The sequence below is a fragment of the Seriola lalandi genome, unplaced genomic scaffold, assembly GCF_002814215.2.
Source record: "Seriola lalandi dorsalis isolate HSWRI2012SDOR001 ecotype SW California unplaced genomic scaffold, Sedor1 jcf7180002052274, whole genome shotgun sequence".
Taxonomy (NCBI): Eukaryota; Metazoa; Chordata; class Actinopteri; order Carangiformes; family Carangidae; genus Seriola; species Seriola lalandi.
Window position 1 is genome coordinate 1,726,446 of NW_019522827.1, and position 21,976 is coordinate 1,748,421.

The window sequence follows — 21,976 nt, forward strand, 5'->3', positions numbered from 1 at the left end:
AAAAAAAAAAAAAAAAAAAAGAAAAGGTTATTTCCAAGGAACCCAGTGATCTTGAGCAAAATTACTTCATTTATGAAACCACAATCACCCACTCGTTTCTTCTCAAGTACAGAGGAGAGTCTTTTCACAACATTGTTCTGTACATATCAGTCTCTTTCTTACTCCCTGTTCTGGAAACCTATACAATCCAGCAGGTGCTGTGCCTTCAGGAGAATGCTGCAAGTCGTCTTGATCTAACTGGCAGTGCCGAGAAATGTTAGCGCTATACATGACAAGCCTCAAATCCTTACGTCAGCCTGTTAGTCCTGCATGGGGGGCCCAGCCGCAGCTCCTATACTGGACATTTTTGTTGATCTGAATCGGCCTAAATTGTTTAAGCGAGAGGGTCAAACAAAATTCCCAACCAGCCAAACAAAGGTTATGGGTGGTCTGAACTGCCTTTTTGGCTTTAAGTAGTGTTGTCAGATGTCCTTGGTGCTAGGAGTGAGTGTTTTTGCCCTAAATTTGTCCTGATTATTGAAAATTATTTACCCAACATGCCACTGCAAATTTGATATAACTTCAAAACACCAGTTTAATTGCGATCTTCTCTCATTCTGTTTCTTGGGACTACTCACTGGATTACCATTTTAGATCCAGCTGTTTGCACCGGTGAGTTCCATCATCTCCTTCAGCCCCCCTCTATAGTTGTACTAAGCTGTGCTGAATGGTGATGACCTACCCTCTGCGGTAGGTGAGATATCACACCGCATGGTAGGCTCTCACGTCTCATCTGCATCTCTCACTCACTCCATGCTCCCCCTCTCTGCCTGCCACTAACTGGTGGTTATTGCCTCTGTGTGCACAGTCCCTGTGCAGTTCCATTTTCAGTTGATTTTGTGTTTTCTGGTGATGTTCATATACACACGTGTGGTCCCGTTTATATTTCTTAAAGACACACTTTGTGACATTGAGTCTTTTTTTTTTTTTTTTTTTTTTGGCTATAACATTTCAGCTGTACTCATATAAGCCTACCAAACCTTTAAGCAGACTAATTGTCACTGTGATTTTAAAACAAGTGTGTGTTACTTCTGCAAAGTGTGCCTTTAAAAACTGCTTTCAGTGTGGCTCTCCCAAAAAGTAGGGATATTGGTTTTTCCAGATTTGTTTGACTAATGTTAGTTCTTCTTGTTAAACCTTCTCGCCCTGCAGGCCGAATGGGTTGCCTTAAACTATGTGCCCTTTGCTGAGCGCTCCTTGGAGGTGGTGGTGGACCTGTACCACAAAACTGCGTGCCACAAAGCTGTCATCAATGAAAAGGTCCTGCAGAACATCATCAAGGTATTTTCACCAGGATTGGGTGTTCAGTTTCCATGGTTACGAAACTCCTAGTTCAGTCTTGGAATTGATAGACTTGTTAGGGAAAAAAAAAAAAATCAACAAAAAATATGTTGGATTAAATGAATCTCAAAACATATGACCAGAATCAAAGCACTTCTAAAGTGTTTTTCACAAGCGTTTCGCATTGAGTCGTAACTATGTTTATATGGTTATGGTTTTTGTTAGTTTTTTTTAGCGCTGACCCATGAGGGCAGAAGTCTACTTCCTCTACATGACTGTGTACTGGTCGCCATTAAGCACCAGTTATTGTTGAACCCTGTGCAGTGATAAAAATGTTCTGTGGTGGTAGGAGGTTTTGCAATTTAAAGAACTGCTGCTGCACCGTTCAAATGGATCAAATAACTGTATATATCTGGAGTTAGTTTCTCATAGTGACAAACCCACAGAGAATTATCACCCGACTCTGCATTTCACCTAAGCTCCACTAAGCCTTTTAGCATCTTTCATCTCATTGTTTCTCACTGCTCTCTGTATGTCATGCATCTGTATGGGAATGACAATAAACCTAAACTTGAGTATCTGTTTTCAGCAAAAAAGCTTTAAAACCACAGTCAAAGTTGGCCACTACAGTAGCCAGTGAACATAATGGAGTATTTAGCAGTTAAAGAGCCAAGTAATTCCTTCAGGACCTGGTGGAGCGCAAAATGGAGCGAAAAGGACGGTGAATATTGGACTTACATCCACGGTGCCCAGAACCATGACTTAGAATTAAATTCCAATTTTGATCAGTGTCTGCTGGATGTTTAAAAAGGTAACTGTTTGCTGATGCAGCATATCATCTTTGAGGTGATAATACGTCAGTGTTGTGTTTATAGCTTGTTGCGCTTCCCCCCAGTGGTCAAACAGTCAGTTTTTGATGGCTTAAACAAAAAGATTCACAGCAGACAGTTAAGAAGTATTGGATAAATAAAGGAAGTGAGTCATTTTGTTCAGTTCAGTTTTGTCTTCTAACAGCCTCTAAGGGGCAGGCATGGATTAACCATGACTGAGTGAGGAAGAGACTAAATGAATGCTGTGAGTGAGTTACTTTCTGAATCCAAGAGAAGCTTTGAATGTAATAAGTGTGGTATATTTTGAAATCACTAATTAATTCTGTTTGCTGTCTGAGGACTCGGTGAATGTCCAGCAGCCTCTGGGCAACTTTCACTTTACTTGTCTCTGACCTGACAGCATTAATCTCAAGACTTACAACTTCCATGCAGCAAATGTGCCAAGCAGTTGATGCCCAAAAGTGTTAAGATTCCCAAACCTTTTTTTAATGCATTCTGTCAAAAACCAAAAGATTTTGTTAGTGCAAGTCATCGGAAGGGTAAACTTCTTAATCTGACATTTTATCCAGTTTCTGACACCTGCATTCAATTGCTCTTTTCCCATAGTATGTTCATAGGAAACCCCAAGCAGAAGAGAGTGTATTTGCCAAGGAACTATTACGAAGGTTCCCTACAGACAGATCCAAATCTCTCTCCCACCCCTTTTTTGTCTCCAAAACAAGAAAGCGATACTTGTAAAACCTCAACCTTGGGGAACCCAGCTGTTCTCTGAAAAGAGGACTTGGTCGAAAAGATGCTCTATTACATTTCCTGATTTTGTAGAATGAAACTTGAAGTGGCTCTGCCTGGTGCAAAAATGTCTACAAATACTGCTTTGATGGTAACTCTGTATTAGAGTCCTTTTACATTTTAGTATTAAAGACAAGAGGGTGAAAGGCTTTCAGGTTACTCCAGTATGTTGTAAAGATTTTACCTTGAGGTGTTTCATTCTCACGATCTATCGCTTTCCCTGTCTCTTCCTTTCTTTTTCCCTTCATCCTCAAGACTTTAAGAATGCCCTTGGGTTTGAAGTATGCTTGTCCATCGGAGAGCACCTGGAAGCTCGCCGTTTCGTCTCTGCTCAAGGTGTTGTCCATTGGACTGCCGGTGGCACGCCAGCACGCCTCGTCTGGGAAGTTCGACACCATGTGGCCAGAGCTGGCCAATGCCTTTGAAGACTTTCTCTTTACCAAAAGGTATAGATTAAGAAAGCCTCAAGTTTAGATCTGCATTTCTATATATGAATATTTTTGGAAAGTCTGAGTAGGAAGCTCATTGTTTTGGTTATTTTCCTTTTGTAGCACACCTCCAGATAACCTGTCCATCCAGGAGTTTCAGAAGAATGAAGCTATTGATGTAGAGGTAAATACCTGTTTCTACCATCTGGTATGTCAACATGATTTGGTGAGTTCACCATTGTCAGCATCACCATTGTGTCCTCTTCATTTTAGGTGGTTCAGCTGATCAGCACAGAAATTTTACCTTTTGCCAATTTCATCCCCAAAGACTTTGTTGGGCAGATCATGGCTATGCTCAATAAAGGTTCCATTCACTCACAGTCTCCTTCGTTCACAGGTAAGATGTGACTTTGGCAGCTAAAATTAATCCAGCTATATTTTTAACTTGTATTTCTGCCACTAACGGGACAGCAGGGTGGACAAGAGCTGGTTAGACATTGTTGGAGGAATCTTACTGTGATCAGGCTTCGTTGCAAAAGCCCTCCCTGTGGCTCACCAGCAACAATGGCTCCTGTCAAACTCTTCATGTGTTGAGCAAGACAGTAAAACCCCTTCTGTGCACTCATTGTAAATCACCCCAGAGAGTGGCATCTGCTAAATGCCTGAAATGCAAATGGTTTTCTTTCGACAGAGGCAGAGATCGATGTGCGGATGAGGGAGGAGTTTTCCAAAGTCTGCTTTGAGACACTGCTGCAGTTTTCCTTCAGCAACAAGGTGTCCACCCCACAGGAGGGATACATCTCTCGCATGGCGCTTTCTGTTCTCCTCAAGAGGTCCCAGGATGTTCTCCGGCGCTATGTGGAGGACGAGAGGTTGAGTGGACGCTGCCCCTTGCCCAGGTAAACCTTTCCCTACACCTCTCAACACAGAACCACACGGTGCACCAGCAGAAACACCTGGGTTTTTTTTTTTTAAACATGTCTTTGGACACATATCTTCATCAGGAATTCAGCTTCAAACTGGTCCGACTGTCAGCTCCATGATTTAACCACTGAGATATTGCAATGCAAAACCTAGACCACCCCAGCTCCATCCATCATTGTTCTGTTTCTCTTTTGTAAACAACACAAAACCACTATACTTATATCCAGTTTCACACACTGTGTTTTAGTGTTGGGTGTAACTCTTAACTGCAATAAATTGTTTTTCTAAGACACGATAGAAGTTAAATGGTGCCCACGGGGAAATTGCACCATTAGTACAGAAAATGGGATGATGGGGGAGTTGAGAAAAATCGGATAATTAGAATGTATGCATGAACAGCAAATGGAAGGGTTGCTTAAAAACAGCCGATCAATATTTTGAACACTAGCATATATATGAATGTTAAGAGTGAGAAAATCATTGATTGTATTATCAGAGCATGTAAAAAAAAAAAAAACAGCTTAACTGGAAGAGCAAAATAAGTATGCCAAGAAAATATGAAAAGTAACCAATTGTTTTTACAAAGAAATTGATAATATAATACAAAAATTATATGTGCTACACTGAGTTCACATAAATCTGACGACTTGTACACACCGGTCAAATATTTATTCAGGCAGATTTTTGATTTAATCAAACTACTTCAATAAAAGTGTCAAACAAGGGCTTCATATCTCTTAGGTTAAATACATATTATTGATAATCATTAATATTTGATAAGCAAGAAAAATAGGCCTGTGGCCCAAAAGACTAGATAAACTAAATCAGAAGACAAAGTTGAATACCCTGTGTTATCATGGACACACTGTAATAATTTGCCTACTATCTCCTGTATAGTGAGAGAAAATGAAATGTGGTAGCTATACAGTGTAATCATATAAAGTCCCTCAGACCGTCAGTCACCGTTTCCATGAACTTTGCTAATTTCATTCTGTATTAGCTTGTTTGTTTAAAGGAGCTATTTATAAGTTTTGCTATTGCTACATAGCTAGCATTAACATTCCTTTATTCACCAAGAGCTGTCTTCAGATGTGGAAAGCAACACCAGTGTTACCTCTTGTCTTTATCACATCTTTTCCTCTACTGAAGCTAGCTGGTGCTAACCAGCTAGCCCCGGCCCGTCTCGTCACTGAAGACATAGCGCTGCTCAGTGGGGGGATTATAACCTCTTGTATTGTAAAGACAACAATGGCTGAAGCTCTTGTCAAGCAACCATCACCACCACTTGCTTCCAGCAAGAAATCACGTTCAGCTGCAGAGAAAACTTACAAATAGTGGCTTTAATTGTAACTTTTTCTGTCATCATTTCACTTATAAGGGTGTTCCTTGTTTTTTTTCCACTTGTCCCACAGTTGGAGCATCTACAGGTTTTCTCTTCTGCATGTCACAGTAGCTAATGAGGGTCTGTGGTCTTTTTTCATTTTAGGCAACAAGTGACAGAGATTATCTTTGTCTTGAAAGCTATCAGCACTTTGATGGACTCGCTTAAAAAGACGCAGCCCGAAAATGGTGAGTATCAAACTGTGTCAAGGATTAAATAGATCTTGGAAAGAGGAGACATAATGGAAAAAAAATACAATAATGCCACCATATCTATCATCTATTCATTTCAGATAAATGTGTCAGAGTACAGTTGGGACCGTTTTTCACATGAGTTTTATCTCTAATCTCGGTAGAACTGTTTATGTTTCCAGCAAGGTCAATTACAAGAAGTGATTTTTTTTGTACCGCAATAGATTGAAGAGAGACAAGTGAAATTGCGTTTTTGAAGTGCCCTTCAAGATGTTTGCATTACATTGCCCTTTATTCAGAACAAAACTCATTTCCATATGCCTGTGGGAATTTTATCAAGGAAATTATTTCTTTGATTGCCCTCTGTTACAGTTTATATTCTCTTTCTTCCTCTCCCTCCCATCCCCAATCCTCCTTTGTTTTTTTCTTCCTCTTCCTCTGCGATTCTTTTGTTTACCGCCTGCAGTGGATGGCAACACATGGGCTCAGGTGATTGCCCTGTACCCCACGCTGGTAGAGTGCATTACATGCTCCTCGTCTGAAGTGAGCTCAGCCCTGAAAGAGGCCCTTGGGCCCTTCAAAGACTTTATGCAGCCACCCGTCTCCAGAGTCCAGAACGGAGAGTCCTGACCAGGCTCGCGCTGAGATCATTGTTTTTTTTTTATTATGAAGAAGTCTTGAATGTGTCTTCTTGACCCACGTGCTTCACAAGCGCACGGACATGAACTCCATGTGAGACCCATCTACGGTGACATGAAGCAACCCACGGTGAACAGAGATTCAAGGCCCGCTCGGACCACATCAATGAACCTGACCTTCATACGCATCATCGTATGCTTCTCATGTGAGCTGATAACGCCTCTGCCCCCTCCATTCTCATACAGACTGGCTGCACTCTTGTGTTAACTACACAGATTAAAAAAAAAAAAAAAAATTGCAGTGTTGCCTCTGGGTGTGTGGTGATAGTGTTGATGATGTAAACAAAAAAAGAGACAAAAACTGGGGCTTTATCAGTCTTAAAAATACACTTAGACTTTTGCAACATTTTCAACAGTGAGGATTTTATGCAAGAAAACAAATCTTACTGTAACATTCCATGTCATCTTTAGCCAGCCATCTGAGAAGGGATGTACTTGTCTGTATAAAATAAATGGGACAATTCTTCAATCAGCTTTGCGCTGTGAGTGTGCTCAATTATAATGTGCGTTAAGTTCTTTACCAGATCACAAGTAAATCCATTTAAAAAATCTCTTTATTAATATCAAGTGTCCATGTCCCTGCAACATTCCCTTTTATTTAATATATTTATATTTGTTGTGTCCTTGAAGGCTGAACCTTGTTAAAATGTCACCACCACCATGGACATAAAGCTATTATAATGCATCAAGATAGCCCTGATTCAGATTTTGATATTAAGGTGTGATATTAAACAGGTAACATTTTTATTTTCTCCCCCAGTGTTAATATTTCAGATGTGAAGTTCAGGGACAATTTGATAAGAATATTGTAAACGTTTGGGCTCAGGTACTAATTTTTAGTCTCTGAGTCTCTTCTACTTTACTGTAAACTCCAGAAACAAACCAAAAAAAAACCTCTTTACATTTAAAATCCTTATGCAGAGCACTTATACACAAAATGACATTGATAGCCTTCAGGGACCTACGGGCTCCCTCTCAATGTCCCCTGGAGGTCCCCGAGCCCTAGTTTAGGACCATTCAGTAGGTCATATGAGGGGAAAGGACCGTTTAGGGGTTTGCACTGAAGAAAAGGGAGGGAGGGAGGGATGAGGAGGAGGAGGAGGATAAGGAGGAGGAGGGAGGGGGAGGAGGAGGAGAGCGGAGGGAGCAGGTCTGCTTGGGCGGGGTTTCCCTCTTATTTCAAGTCTGCACAGAAGAGCAACGACACGGGAGAGAGAGGACGGTTCATCCCCGGCTGCATGGGAATGTCGCTGTAGTCGAGACGGTGCATCTCTTGAGCTCTACGATATACATGTATATTTAAAAAAAACAATAATAATAATAATTTTTCGTTTTTTTGTTTTATCAATATCGTCGTTTTCGTCTTTCTCTCGCATTTTGACCAGGCACTGGCTGAGGTAGTAGTTTGTGCTGTTGGTTGGGTTGTGACACTGCCCGCTATGGAGATGACTGCGCAAGCTACTGCCTTGCTAGTGCTGGTGCCTCCACTTCAGCCGAGGGAAAAAAAAAAAAAGCCCTGCTCACAACGCTGTTAAACGGTTTTTCCAGGTAATGCACGCCGTTAGTGTTGCAACTAGCCACCGTGTTATATCTGAAGCTGTGATTTACTGCTTTTAAACGGACAATAGCTTGTGGTTGCATTGTTGCATTTTGAGCTGAAACCGTTTCAGAACTGTATCATGTGTCATCCAATAAAATAGTGAATGACTGTGCGGGAAAAAAAAGGACTTTGTTGTATGCAGTTTTAATTTTACACAGATTTAAGTTCATTAACATGTATTTGATTTTTAACTGGTACCATGATGCGTTTTTTTTCTTGCAGGATGAAGGTGAAATCTTGCATGTGTTAGATTGTCCTCTTTTTATATGCAAGTTTTAATAATGTGGTATGGACATTTTTAAAATGCACGAGCAAGTCGTATGGATTTGCATAGTTTTCCACCACCTCAGGCAGAGTGGGCTGTATAGAAAGCATGTAGGTCAAGTACTGTTGCTATGAGGAGAGGAGTGACGTGGCTCCCGCTGCCCACAGAGGTATCCTACAATACATCTGCTCTGATACACACAATCTGGCTTTATGGCTCTCCCTCCTTTGTTAATAATGCTGCATACCATCAGACACCGGGGCAGATAGTGCGTGTTTGTGTGTGTGCTCCTCCTGCATCTAAACACCTCTCTCCTCTATGCAGGGCACAGCTTAGACATAAATCTGTGCAGCGCTGTTGGCACTGTTCACCAAATAATCTGATTATTATGCTAAATCTGGGTGGTGTGTGGCACAGTATTTGAACTGTATGCTGCGCACAGACAGCACATGACTTAACCCCCAGGTCTGGGAGCAGAGCGCTGATGTGGGTCATGCGTTGTGAGTTAACCTTTGAAATCCTCCCTCTGGTGCCCAACAGCATCTGGCTGCTCTGTATCACATTAGTATGGTCAGTCAATGGTCTCGTGATGGGGGTGGGGACCGGAATGGATAATGAGCTTGGATTGGCTGTAGGGGCCAGGCAGCACTGGGTCGATGAAACCGTGCGAGGGCTGCAGTCTCAGTTCAGACCCCCCATAGCCCAGAGGAGAGCACACCGCTCATTCAGTGACTGACTGAAGATTGAATCCTGCATTTGACCTTCCAAGGATACTCCCATTAAATATTTATGAGTTCACACATGATGGTGTGTTAGGCAGAGTTATGTTCATCCTGGGCTACAGTTCCTCCCACTAGCATCTGTCCTGATATTACACAATAAATTCTACTCCAGCTACTCATTGTAGAGAAACACGTAAGTTGAAAGGAGTGACTTCTTTTCCCTTGCAAAAGAAGCTGACTAGTAAACAAACCACAGAGGGGACCTGTAGTTACTGTCAAGCCTGTTGAGTAGTTGTCTACAGGTTTGCCTTTAAATATATTCAAATAAGTGTAAGAAATTCAAGTAATCCAGCCTCCAGGGTAAACCCAAACATCATTTATCACATTCTGACGGTACAGAGACGCAGCCTATGGACCAGTGAGCAGTGCAGAGGCAGCCCACGTCCTCCTCATCCATCTTGTGTCAAAGCTCTCATTTGAGCCGGGCCGCAGATAAATCATACTTGAGGCAGCCAAAGCCCTAAAGCAGTAAATTAGAGCCCCCGCTGGAAAATCTGCCCACTCACGTGGGGTATCACAGCTGCACTGCTGAAGCAGCCGCACCTTTGTCCTGACAGGACGGTCGACCCTCGAGAGAGTGTGTGTGTGTGTGTGTGTGTGTGTGTGTGTGTGTGTGTGTGTGTGTTGGGGGGGGGGGGTTAAAACTGACATCTGCCAATTATTTCCTCAATTAATTGATTAATAGTCTGGTATATAAAGGAAAACATCGTAAAAATGCCCATCACAAAATCCTAGTGCACAAGGTGATACCATTAAATGTGTTTTATCTGCCCAACAAACCAAAACCCACAAATATTCCATTCATTATAATGTGAGACCAAGAAAAGCAACAGATTGTCAAGGTTAAGAATCAAGTATTTGGCATTTTTGCCTGAGAAACGACTTAAACAATTAATCAGTTTTCAGTTACCAATTCATTTCTTTCAAACAAATAGTTGATTAATCGACCAGTAATTGCAGCCTTATTCTTAAAGGTTACAAAATTGATGGACATAATTAATATGTAACTATTTAAATTATCCATGAATAATTTTTAGCAAGTAAAATACTAATATTTGCTGCTACTAGTTTCTCAAATGTGAGTAGTTCATGACTGGGGAATTTTCAAAGTGATGGGCAGAAAAAAATGATAATGAAAATGGTTTCAACCCGATTTGGAATGCAGGAGGAAATGTATGTCAAAAAAAACAATATGAGAAATCAGCATCTATTCACTTAATCCTCTGACAGGAGGCTTTAGGGCTGTGGCTTCAGCCATCCCATTTGCACTGCAGTGAGAAACAGCGTCACCTTCTCCAGTACAGGAGATGAGTATCCGCTGCAAGCCCACTCAGCATCTCCCTCAGATCTATCCACGGGTGGGGTGGGAGTGCTGTGACCTTGGAAAAACAAGCCACCCACAGGATTGACTGTGTCATCATTGCCGTCATCCAATCTGGACCACACACACGTGTGGAGAGTGGGAGTGGAGTGCCAGATCAGTGCTTGCCTGAATGGAGGAGGATGCGGTGCTGGCCTGTGGGGACCAGATGGCCCTCCAGCTCCTGTAGAGGACCCAGGAGTGTGAGACTCCTACAACAGCACTATGATCCTCTGAGTGTGTAAAGGTGTGTCTGTGTTTTACATGCTTGTACCATAATATCCACCTGTTGATAGGATAACATGAATTGAAAAGCGAGGTATAAAAGTGATTTTTTTTTTTTTTTTTACAACTGTTGACGTGGGTGGTCCGTATATCTTTCCTGGCTCTCTGCTCTCTTAATCCTCAGAGCTTTTATTTTCCACCTTGTATTTTGTTTACTTGCATACTTCATTTTTAGCTTGATTAAAAAACAAATTTTACAAAAAAATAACAGAAAGGTGGGACAAATAAAAGAGGTAATAACAGGAATAAGGTAAATTCAGTCAAAATGACCTGCACACATTTAGCTGCATTGTGTAGCACTGCTTATTAATTAGTCTCAGGTGCAACAGTCTGACTGATTGAGCTCACTGATACAAGTCAGATGTGCGTGGACTTTGTGAAACTTCATCTCCCCCACTTCCCCAGCACAAAACAGTAAGTTTGTATGTTCTTATCAATGCTTTCCCAGTGATCCCAGTTGTATATACCTCGATGTTTAAGAGTTAAAAATCCTTCGTAAGGAATTTTTAAAAAGAAACAAAAGGATATCCAATAGAAAGGTCTTTTTTACAGAGGACATTTTGACACGTCACAGAAGAAAGAACAGGTGTAAATAATAAACTAAACGATGGCCGACTTCCACTGAACTCCCTCTGTTTCAGGGTCTTATGTTGGCTCACTGTCATTGTTTACTGGGATGATAACAGTCATCGTTAATGTTATGAGTAACACCTGTGCTTCTCACTGTGACAGTTCAAAATGTCTGCTGTGAAAAACCTGCTGTTTTAACCCGCTGTCACCACAGCTCCAACTGACATCAGCAAATGTATATTTTTATGTTGCCTATAATCTATAGGACTTAAAGTATCAGGTAGTGGATAGTGTTTGACACATAACTGCCACCACCTGTTGATATTACAACAATATGATTTACACCAACCAGTCTAAGGTGTGGCAGTGAAAGCTGCTTCTCTCTGACTATGACTAGTCAAGGTTTCACATTGTTAGTATTGTAGTTGGTATAAATTCTGTTTGAGGTGTTTCCACCTTTTCAAAGAATACATTCTGATGAAGAAATGAAAAGTTGGCAATGGGCTGAGGCAAAAATAAGCCAACCAATACTCGCCTTCAAAGGGGGTAAAAAAAAAAAAAAAAATCTCTATGGGACACTGCACCAAAGAGTAGTGAATAGTTGTCAGGTGTCAAAAACCCGCCAGGTTTCCCTTTACCTCTCTACAGCATAAGATAAAGGAATGCATCATTCTTTTCATACCATACCTCTGTCCTGAACCATGAAAGCTTAACCCTGAATTTGATTTACACCTTTGTTCTCAGGTATGTTAAGTATTCGGTGTCACACTATGTCGGTGGAGTGGAGTAGAGTGAAACATGGCAAAAGGTGCATCTTAGAGTAAAAGGAAATCATTCCCCATTATTCCACACCCGCTCTCACTCAGTGAATTTGAGAGAAAGACCAACTGAAATAGGGATGAACATCTCTTGCACTTTTTCTCTCTTTGTTATCAAGTTGTCTTTCATCACTTCTGGGTGTTAGTGCTTCAGTGTCGAATTTCGCCCCTCGCAGCAGTCTACACCATGAAATCTTCTATCAAGCGACTCTGTGAACTGATACCCTTCATCCTTCATCCACATATTGCTTTGGGACTCACTTGACACAGTTTGTCTGACTGGTGATGGCCATTCTATAGAGTTACTGGAGTGTAAGGGAGTGAGTTTGTCCCTATTCAAGTTCCTACAGAGAGTTTCTTTTAAGAATTGCATTTCCTTTTTGGACATGACAGTAAAAAAAAAAAAAATCTGCAGTGTAACAGTGCAGACAGGTCATGACTGGTTCATCTCTTAAAATAAACTAAAACTACGTCCTCTTTCTTACATGGCCGTCGTTGGGCCTGGACATTAAGTGTTGAGCAACCTTTATGTCATTTTCCCCATTTGTCTTTTTACTCCCTTGAACTTGTCACTCACATCTTGTTTACCTGTCTACTACGCAGTCAAGCACACCGACTTTTCATCAGCAACACAGCAGAGTAACATGAAAGAAAACGTGAAAAGGTCAGGTATTGTCATTTTTTTTAATAGAGCAGGAAAATGAGCATTTTAAACATTTTTCTTTTTTTAATTTTTAAATTTTTATACTGTTCCCAAATTTTCAAAACGGTACAAATTACTTATTTTCGTTTCGGTAAGATGTACATCACTTACAGTAAGAGAGAGGAGAGAAGTGTCCACTGAAAAAAGTTATTTACATTTATACATTTAAATTAAGTTACTCTGTTCCACGTTTCACCAGCTCGGACCGCTCGCACGGCAGGTGAGATACAACATTTGTGCACAATTAGTAGTAGCTGGAAAGTACAAACTAAACTAAATGAGCTAAAATGTGGAAAAACCACTGAGTCCGGGAACAATATCGATTGTAGTGACACGTAAGGTTAAATGTTGTCAATATAATTGTCTGCAATGATGTTCGATGAATTCTCACTGTTAGAGGCACCTGCTATTCATGAGGATGAGTTTATCTTAATACGGTTGATATATCAAACAGATACTGACGAAAGGTAAAATGAGTGCATGACTGTGGGGAGCTCCTTTTTTTTGCTTCGATGCTTTGCTGAAAACATTTTTACCAATCTTGCAGACACAGGAGCAAATATGAGAATGTAACTAAATAATGGCACAGGTAGCAGCTGAGGATGCAGCCAATGTGGCGTGCAAACAGCCACTTAAAGAGGACAACGACAAGGGAAGAAAATGATGAGGTAGATGGCTGATGGTGAATAAGTGCAACGGAAAGACTTGATTGTTTTTTTTCCCCTCTTAAAGCTGAATTAATATAAAAGCTGGGCTAGATTAAAGAGTGTAGTGAGATGTTGTAAGCAGGGTGAACAGGACTCCTACTGTTTGTGTTCTTCATAAATGTGTTTCAAAGTTTTTGTTAATAGTGCGTACATTATTGCAACGCAAGGGATACAAATGAACAAAAAACCAGCTGATGGACTATCTACAGAGGGCTTACAAGTTAATTTTTCCTCTCAACAGACTAACAATTGCAGACGACTGAACCTGGCTACATCAAAAACCTACATGGAACAGAGGAGGAATGATTCTTATATACACGACATCAGTCTTCAGGTTCGGTTTTTTTTTTTGTTGTTTTTTTTTTTTTTACACTGTACACGTGTTCAACCAAACACACTTATCAAGTATGTTGTACCTGGGAGTATTTACATTTTCACATTTATATATATATATATTGTGCATTAGTTAGTAACAGCAATCCTGAGATGCATATTACCATCTCGTCCATGAGAGAACGTGCTCTCAACCTTTTGCATTGCTTCACAACAAAGTTCATGATGGCTTCCTCAGTAAAACACAGAAGATTGGGGGTAAGAAATATCAGTAGTTCAACTTCAAATTTTCATGATTCAGTTTTCTGCAGTAGTTTCTTTTCTGTTAAAAAAAGGACCAGACAGAAAGAAGGGATACGATCATCCCCGGATGATCAAGGGGGAAAACAGCCTGGTCAGAAATCCCGTCTCTGACTAGAAACGTCATGGATCCCTCAGCAAATGAGGAAGTCCACACTAAAGCACTTTTAACAACAGAGCACAAGGGACGTGGGAAACTGTAGAAGTGAAGTTGGGAGTTCAAGGCAGGGTTATATTTTGGTGGTGGTGGTTGTAGTTACGCCGCTCGGCTAATTCTGCTTGTTGCCGTACATGAGGGGAATGATGTAGACAGAAATGTCATCTCCGGAGCCTAATCTGTCGTTGGATATCCTCCAGCCGCGATCCTTCAGCACCCCTCGTGCTCTCATGATGAGGTCTTGAGCTGCCATTGTGTACCTGACATAAGAGAAGTGATAAATGATTAAGGCGTAGTCTTGGCATAGTGATAAACAAAGAGATAAATGGTCGAATCTGATAATGATTATGCACAGTATTTGACTAAGTACATCTGCCTGCAGCTAGACGAAATTAAAAAAAAAAAAGAAATCAGTAAATGTTAAGATCAACTTTTGAAACTAAGCTCACAGGAGAAGAAGAGTCAGAGCGCCTCATTAATAGTCTTACAAGCTTTTCCTTGACATCAGAGAAATGACTTATCTAAATGTTTGGAAATTTGCATAATTACAACAAGATAACAACGTTCATCCTCTCCAAATAAGACGGGGTGAGAGGAAGTTCAGCCCTGACTGGCGGCTGCAGCTGTGCGATGAGTGAACATGCCTGTGCTGATCATCGGGGTCGCAGTTTGCCAGGAAACAGGTGAGTGCTTCAGCTACTTCCTGGTTGGAGAGAACGTCCCACAGACCGTCAGTTCCCAGCACCAGAACATCATCGGCTCCGTGTTCACACTGCGCCAGTGGGTAAACTCTGACCTGAAGGTGAGGGGGTGGAAAGACAACGAGGATTGAGAGATGTGCATGGTTTCTAGGAATCACTTGGACCTGAGTTGCGTGCGTGTGTCTTTGTGTTAGTTTCACATAAAAGGTTATCTTTAACCTTAAAGGGTAAGTTCAGCCAAATTGAAAAAATAATCATTTTCTTACTTTTCCAAATATCTCAAGAATTATTTGTCCAGGCTTTGAGATATTTGCTTATAACTTTTCTGCCTCCACCTCTATAGAGTGCTGCACTAATGTGTCCTAAAACCTGAAAATTAGTTAGCATGTTAGCGATGATTCCCTCATCCCAAAGTCTATGGGTTTTTTGAATGGGTTTTTGGTTAGATTACTAAAATAAGGTCTGTGGTTAACAGACATTTTCACGTTTAATTCTACGACATAAAATACGTCGGTAAATATCCCAATCATTATTTCTTTGAGCTTTTACTATTCTTAAAAAAAGGCCGGTTGCTAAGAAGTGGCTAAATGAGACTACAGAGGTTGTCGGGGACGTTAAATGTCATCATGCCAAACACAAATACTGATCCACTCACCAGTCCACCTTTACAGCCTCACTGTGTTTATACTTTACGTTAACACTTTTGCAAACTATTACTAACTTTGTAAGAGGAAAGGTTGTTGTATTAGAGGTAAGCGCTAAATCAAACTACAAGTTGGACGTTTTGTGGTAGTGAATTTGAAGTCATGCGACTTTGGTATAGTTTATTTATTGCCTAACATTAGCTTCTGGCAATTGTATTTAGGCTTAAAAAAATCATAAAGCATTATAAACTTATGTTTGTAAGAGCTTATTTTCTGCAATATAATAATAAGCCATTGTAAAAAATTCCTTTGTCTTTCTGTTGAGGGAATCAGCATGACGCTAACATCTGGGTTAGAATGAGTTAAGAATTAAAATACATCATCCCTGCAGCACTCTACTGTAAACGATTAGTATGGAAAATCAATGCGGGACCTGCCATGTATTATCCTGACTAATGGAGACACTGTGGAGCACCACAAATAATATTGATATCTCCAAATCTTTGAAAATAAAACCAAAATCTCTCGGAGTGGATTGATAACAACAGAAGTAAGTGAGAAAATTATTTTCCTTGATTTAAGTGAATTGAGCATTTAAGCCCAATTTTCTTGTCACATCGTCCTCTGTGTATTTTTCTCAAAGCAATTGATGGCCTCAATCTTTAAAAGACACGCTTAAACAAAGAGATGTTATGTTACTGTGGCAACCCAAACTCTCAAATTACTATGGTTGAACAAAAGCATACTCTGAAATGGCATGCAAAATAATGCCCACAGGCCTTGGACAGCAAAAAAAACAAAACAAAACATAAACCAAAAACCTTAGTTAGCCTCAGCTTCATGTAATTCCTTCCACGGAGGAGTTGCCCGTTCACAGCAGAAACACCAATCTACTGCGGAGGCAACTGAGAAAACAGCACAGCGTGACCACAGTGCCTGTGAAAGCTGTAGTAAAGGAACCAGAATGACCTCTGTGTGGATCATGAGCCTCCATGTAGTTGTAAAACCTTTTGATTTAAGTTAAGCTTTGCAAGAAAGAAAGGGAGCAAGGTTATCAATCCATGAGATCCAAGAGATGGTAGTTCTCAGAATCAATTTCAAAACAGATTTGAAACAGCAGCAAAATCTCTCTGGATGACGGGTCATGACCGTAGCATTTGATTTTTTTGATTCAACGCTCACGTTTGATCTCATGAATATGATTTGGTGACTCCAAATGTCAAGGTCAGCTTTTTTTCTTAGCTTTTTTTCTTTATATCCTGTGAGCACTCAGTATTTATATCTTGGCAGAAACTTTTTTTTTTTCACAAACCCTGCACAGCGCAGTCCCACCTCTCCCACATACATGATTTCTTTATATAGAAACTGTTTATTTTTTCCTACATCTAACATCCAGTGGGACCTCTACTGCTCAGGTCTGACATGTCGTACATATACCAATAGTGTGTTAATGCCCTGTCTGAAACAATAGCGACTTCAGGGGTCTTGGGAGGGGAAATCGGAAAAGAAATTCAAGATCAAAAAGCGAGGTTGAACTATGACTGAACTCGGAGGGCGATGAATTAAAGATCAAGAGAATTCATCGGCTTCATTACTACTGCAATCGTGCAGTAGACACAGGGAAGGAAAGGAGTCATTGGAGAGCGACGGCTGGTGGGGAATGTTAATGTGCAGGTTGACCACGCAGTTCACAGTGTGGACTGTGAACAGCCAAAAGGCCTTTTACCTATTGTTACCTACGCACTCTCATTTTATCAGGAGGTCATGAGGTAAAATCAAAGGAAAGATCCACCATAAAATACTGCAACACTGTGAACTTCCTGCTATTGATGCTCTGAGTTACATTTCCTTTATTCTGTATTGCTCACAGGTCGATGACCTTCGCAACAACTGAATATTAATATTATTAGTTAGTAATAACAGTTACAAACATGAGTTTCCGTCCCTCCAGATCAATTTTAAAATGTCACTTTTTGAAGGAACAAATCCGGAAAAGAGGAGACACAGATTTCTACACCAAAACGCATACCAACAGAAGTGTTACAGGATGTGTGTGTGTGAGTTGTCTTATCTTTGTTTACCAACCTTTTTGTGAGTAAAAAGTAAAAGATACGTACTGTTCAACTTAAATAATAGAAATGTAGGAAACCATTGATCCGAAGTTTCACAAGAATGGTTGAATAAATCGATTCTCAAACTTTTATTACGACTATTAACACTCTTAGTTGTGTGTGTGAGTAATTTCTCTTTGCCTGTTACACACTGCAAAGAAAGATGGAGGATACAATTCAAAATGGAGCTTACCTCTGGGCAGCAGGACAGGAAGGGCTTGATGTAGATGTTGGAGTCGTGCACTTTGAGATTGTGGTCCCCGAGACCTCTCGTGACCCCGATGGTCGCCAACACACGAGCCTGCAAAAGATCAGAGGCGTGTGAAGCACAACCTCCATTTGAGTCAAATGAACTCACAAGTGTTATTATTATTATTATTATTATTATTATTATTATTATTTTTTTATTTTTTTTTATTTTTTTAATTCAGAAAGGAGTTTTGAGAATTTGAGTTTATTATGAATTGGGTGTCATTTTTGTAGCTTTAGTCATCATTTACATTGGTTATGATAACACGGTCTGATTACAACAAATTCAGAGGGAGCAAGAAACATGAGCAGTCAAATGATCAGTGAAACTAACGGATTAGCCAGATTATCATTAACCCATTTTATTTGGAGGTGAGCCTGTGAGCGAGTGCAGCCAAAATTTTGGTATTCATTGTACAGAAAAACTGATGTATGGCGAGTACAGGAAGTTGAAGTTGAACCAGCAAAGACATACAAAAATAAGACCCAAGTTTTAATAAAGTGGAATTATCCAGTGGCCACAATAGAAAAATGAATTTTGATAGTTGTGTTTTGGCACTTAATTTGACCCCAGACTGTTCTAATGAACTGCTTGTGTTCATAAAGCAGGTTTCAGAAATATACTAAATGTGTGTGACTGTGAAGCAACATCTTTTTGAACGAGAGCATATATAATCCCTGTGAATCCTACTTGAATGAAGTCATTAAAATACAATGTGACTTTCATCCCTGATAACTGTAAAGAATAATCTGCATGACATATCCCTAGTGCCATTTCACTGAAGAATGCAGACTACTCCCAGTGGCAACCTTTATCTGGATGGATGCGCAGCATTTAGGCAAATAAATACAAGCTCATCGTCAGCATCTTCCAGTTTTGTAAGTGCCTAATGATCGTTCCCCAAGTCCCGGAAGCCATCAAACTCATTTGTAAGATGTACGAAACTCCTTTTGATTCCTTCTGTCTGCACAGATTGCCACCGCAGCCTCTAAAAATGGCTGCTGGCACCAGACTGGGGAACTGGGCTAATTGAATCTACTGTACAGCGTATGAAAAAGCACGGCACAAAAGGACGGGGAGAGGAGTACGAGGGCAAGTGAGGCCTGGTAGGTATGAGCTCGGATCAGTATGCAGCACGGAGAGGGAGAGAGAAGTAGACGGAGAGGGGAGAGTGTTTCAAAGTGGCCGTGAAGCTCCTCCGGCAGAGAAGGGGAAACATCCTGGGATTAATTGTTGAGAGCTGGGGCCCAGCAGGCTGCGCGCCGGGCTTTGAAGTGCTCTGGCGTTACTCTCCCTTGCACAAAGCTCCCTCACTCTATCTAGCCATCCATCTCCACGACTCACTTCAAAGGAAGAGGATACAACGTGGGCACGGCCAACTGTGCAGGGGTAAACCCGAACATGGTTGCAGGCAGAGAGTACTGTAGGGCGACATCTGCCCCAGTCATCCGTCAAACATGGAATCTACTGTCTGTCTGTGTTTAACAGAAAACCGGAGAAGGCCACAGAGAGAACATATTCACGTCTATCATGTTTCCTCTCTGACCTTTTTTCGCGCATCAAGGACAAGATGCTGCACACCAGCGCATGTCCAGCATCACTGAGGAAGAGGAAAATGTCATGAACACTGTGCTGCGCTCTCTTGACCTTTTCTTTTGTGTTTTCTGTCAAAACACTGACAAGATTCTCCTGCAAGTCCGTGTTTTAGTGACATTATATTCCAATTAACATACGTCACTTTTTGGCCATTTTTCATCTGTCTTTCATCACACTTTCATCATCTAAAAAGAGACTCCCACCACTGACCCCCATCTGTGTTAGTGCTACGTTTTCAATCTCCCGCGGGACATAAAAGCAAAAAGTCCATCAGAGTGGAGAGATGTTCTGTGCCATAGGTTTGTGCAGGATGTGAATCCGTGTGGAAAAAGAGGCCAGGAATGCTTTCCACTGGCAGGCTCCTCCACACAGTGATGGGGGTGAGGGGTGCTGACTAATGGTGCCCTGGCGAGCTTTGATTACAGGCGAGGCGCACAAGGCCGTGGGAGTAAGTTTGTCAGCGAGCGGTCGCCGAGCTACTTCTTACCTTCTTCCCTTCGCCGTAGATCAGGGGAAACTTTAGGTCATCATCCTCGATGGTTTTATATGCCCTGCACAGAGAAGAGAGGACACTTTAATGGGGTTTTGGTTTATGGCAGGCGGTGCACACGTGCCCTGGAGATACATCGCCTCCACACACCACCCCCCCACCCCCACCCACAGGCCTAGCTACTGAGGCGACTGGCACAGAGACAGAGACAGAGAATGCTAGGAGGAAAAAGAGAGACAGTGAGGGAAAAAAAGAAAATTCACCCCGACATCACACACAGCCTTTGCATAATTCCCGCCTCCTTTTTTTTCTTTCTAACTGATCTTGTAAAAGTCTCCCTACTGGCAAAAAATGAGACATCTATAGATGTAGGAAACACTCTTGGTTTACTGTGACTTGCTGTGTGTGTGTGTGTGTGTGTGTGTGTGTGTGTATGTATATATGTGTGTGTGTGTGTGTGTGTGTGTGTGTGTGTGTGTGTGTGTGTGTGTGTGTGTGTGTGTGTGATCTGAAGGTCTGGATGTAAAATGGCTGAATGATGCAAGAGTATCCATGTTCACATTCCCCTGCTCTCAGAGCAGTGTTTAAACTTCCCCATCTAATGAATAATTTACCATCTTCAGACTTGGACCAGACAGAGCTGCAGTACAAAAACACTGTAGAATACTGTATGTGTTCACGCCACCTCCGAAGATACACTTTTCACCTTTTACAGCTCAAACAGTTTCGGTGAAGACACTGTGCACTCTTGCTATTAACTGAGTTTACTCTTCTTCACTCATTCCCACCCAACGGTTTTTCACTTCAAAGGAACAGCTGTTTCACTATACAGCACCAGAAACATTACAAATTTGAGCCAATTTCCACTAGAGCTGCCAGGACAAAGTTTTCCATTCACAACTCACACCAGGGGCTATGAATATGAAAATCTGGCTTGTTATGAAGTCAGAGTCCTGACCTGGATCAAATAGTATTTATAAAATCAGTATATTCTTTATTCTGGCCTTTAGACTGAAGGAAATGAAAGAAAAATGCTCTCAACTGTGATAAAATGGTTATAAAAGTGAGTTTAATACAGAGGCTAACAGCTATTTAGCCTGAAAAGTTAAGTAAAACTAACCTAAAAGTATTATTTTGCAAATACTTTGTAAACATCATGTGACTCAGGACCTGCCCCACGCACCTTATCCAATGTATTTAAGCTGCTGTGAAGCAGATTAGCAGGGACCAGGATGGTTTTTACATTACTGCTGGTTCCACTCAGAGAGACCATATGTTTCCACCTTAGGCGAGCGCTCTGCTGCTGCACTCAGCACTTTTTTAACAGTGTGCAGAGTGAGGACTATCACAGTGAATGCAGCCCACAAACACAGAAATACAGTGTGCAGCCTGAGACTCAAAGTAAAGAGGCTGAAGAAGCGTTTCCTCACTAATGTTTGCAAATGTTCATGGTGTGGAAAAACCTCTAAAGCAGCTTTTTTGATGATGTGAAACTTAAACTGAGCATTAAAAGAGACATTATTAATTAACTGGCCCTAGCCTCTCTATTCATAAAAAAGGGGAACACCATTTCTGCTGCCTTATCACTCCAAACGTCTTTGATTCGAGTATTTCACCTTCATGAAGTCTCCAAAAAGAGAAAAAAAAAAAAACCCAAAACACTACAACACACTTCACACACTTTCTGTCATTATTTCAAAGATGTCTTGGATGAAATCCCCAGAGCCTGCTGTCGGGGACAGT

General features: G+C 41.1%; 2 protein-coding genes across 3 annotated transcripts in view; one reads left to right on the top strand and one right to left on the bottom strand.

Annotated features, from left to right (window-relative positions):
• mon2 (MON2 homolog, regulator of endosome-to-Golgi trafficking) overlaps window positions 1-7,033 on the top strand; it is a 39,715-nt gene extending 32,682 nt beyond the window's left edge. Inside the window, exons 28-35 of one of the 2 annotated variants that reach the window (XM_023400259.2) lie at window positions 634-651; window positions 1,192-1,320; window positions 3,195-3,385; window positions 3,491-3,551; window positions 3,641-3,764; window positions 4,059-4,266; window positions 5,778-5,860; window positions 6,330-7,033. In XM_023400259.2, coding sequence (XP_023256027.1) covers window positions 634-651; window positions 1,192-1,320; window positions 3,195-3,385; window positions 3,491-3,551; window positions 3,641-3,764; window positions 4,059-4,266; window positions 5,778-5,860; window positions 6,330-6,493 — 978 coding nt within the window. In that variant the 3' untranslated portion in view covers window positions 6,494-7,033. The remainder of the gene's footprint in view (window positions 1-633; window positions 652-1,191; window positions 1,321-3,194; window positions 3,386-3,490; window positions 3,552-3,640; window positions 3,765-4,058; window positions 4,267-5,777; window positions 5,861-6,329) is intronic. The other variant, XM_023400261.2, reaches the window with a different exon arrangement.
• A 5,878-nt stretch (window positions 7,034-12,911) lies between these two features.
• Window positions 12,912-21,976, bottom strand: part of ppm1h (protein phosphatase, Mg2+/Mn2+ dependent, 1H) — a 35,531-nt gene continuing 26,466 nt past the window's right edge. Inside the window, exons 7-10 of the mRNA XM_023400343.2 lie at window positions 20,231-20,294; window positions 18,091-18,198; window positions 15,086-15,237; window positions 12,912-14,701 (exon numbers count right to left, since the gene is read on the bottom strand). Of these exons, the coding sequence (XP_023256111.1) occupies window positions 14,554-14,701; window positions 15,086-15,237; window positions 18,091-18,198; window positions 20,231-20,294 (472 nt within the window). The 3' untranslated portion in view covers window positions 12,912-14,553. The remainder of the gene's footprint in view (window positions 14,702-15,085; window positions 15,238-18,090; window positions 18,199-20,230; window positions 20,295-21,976) is intronic.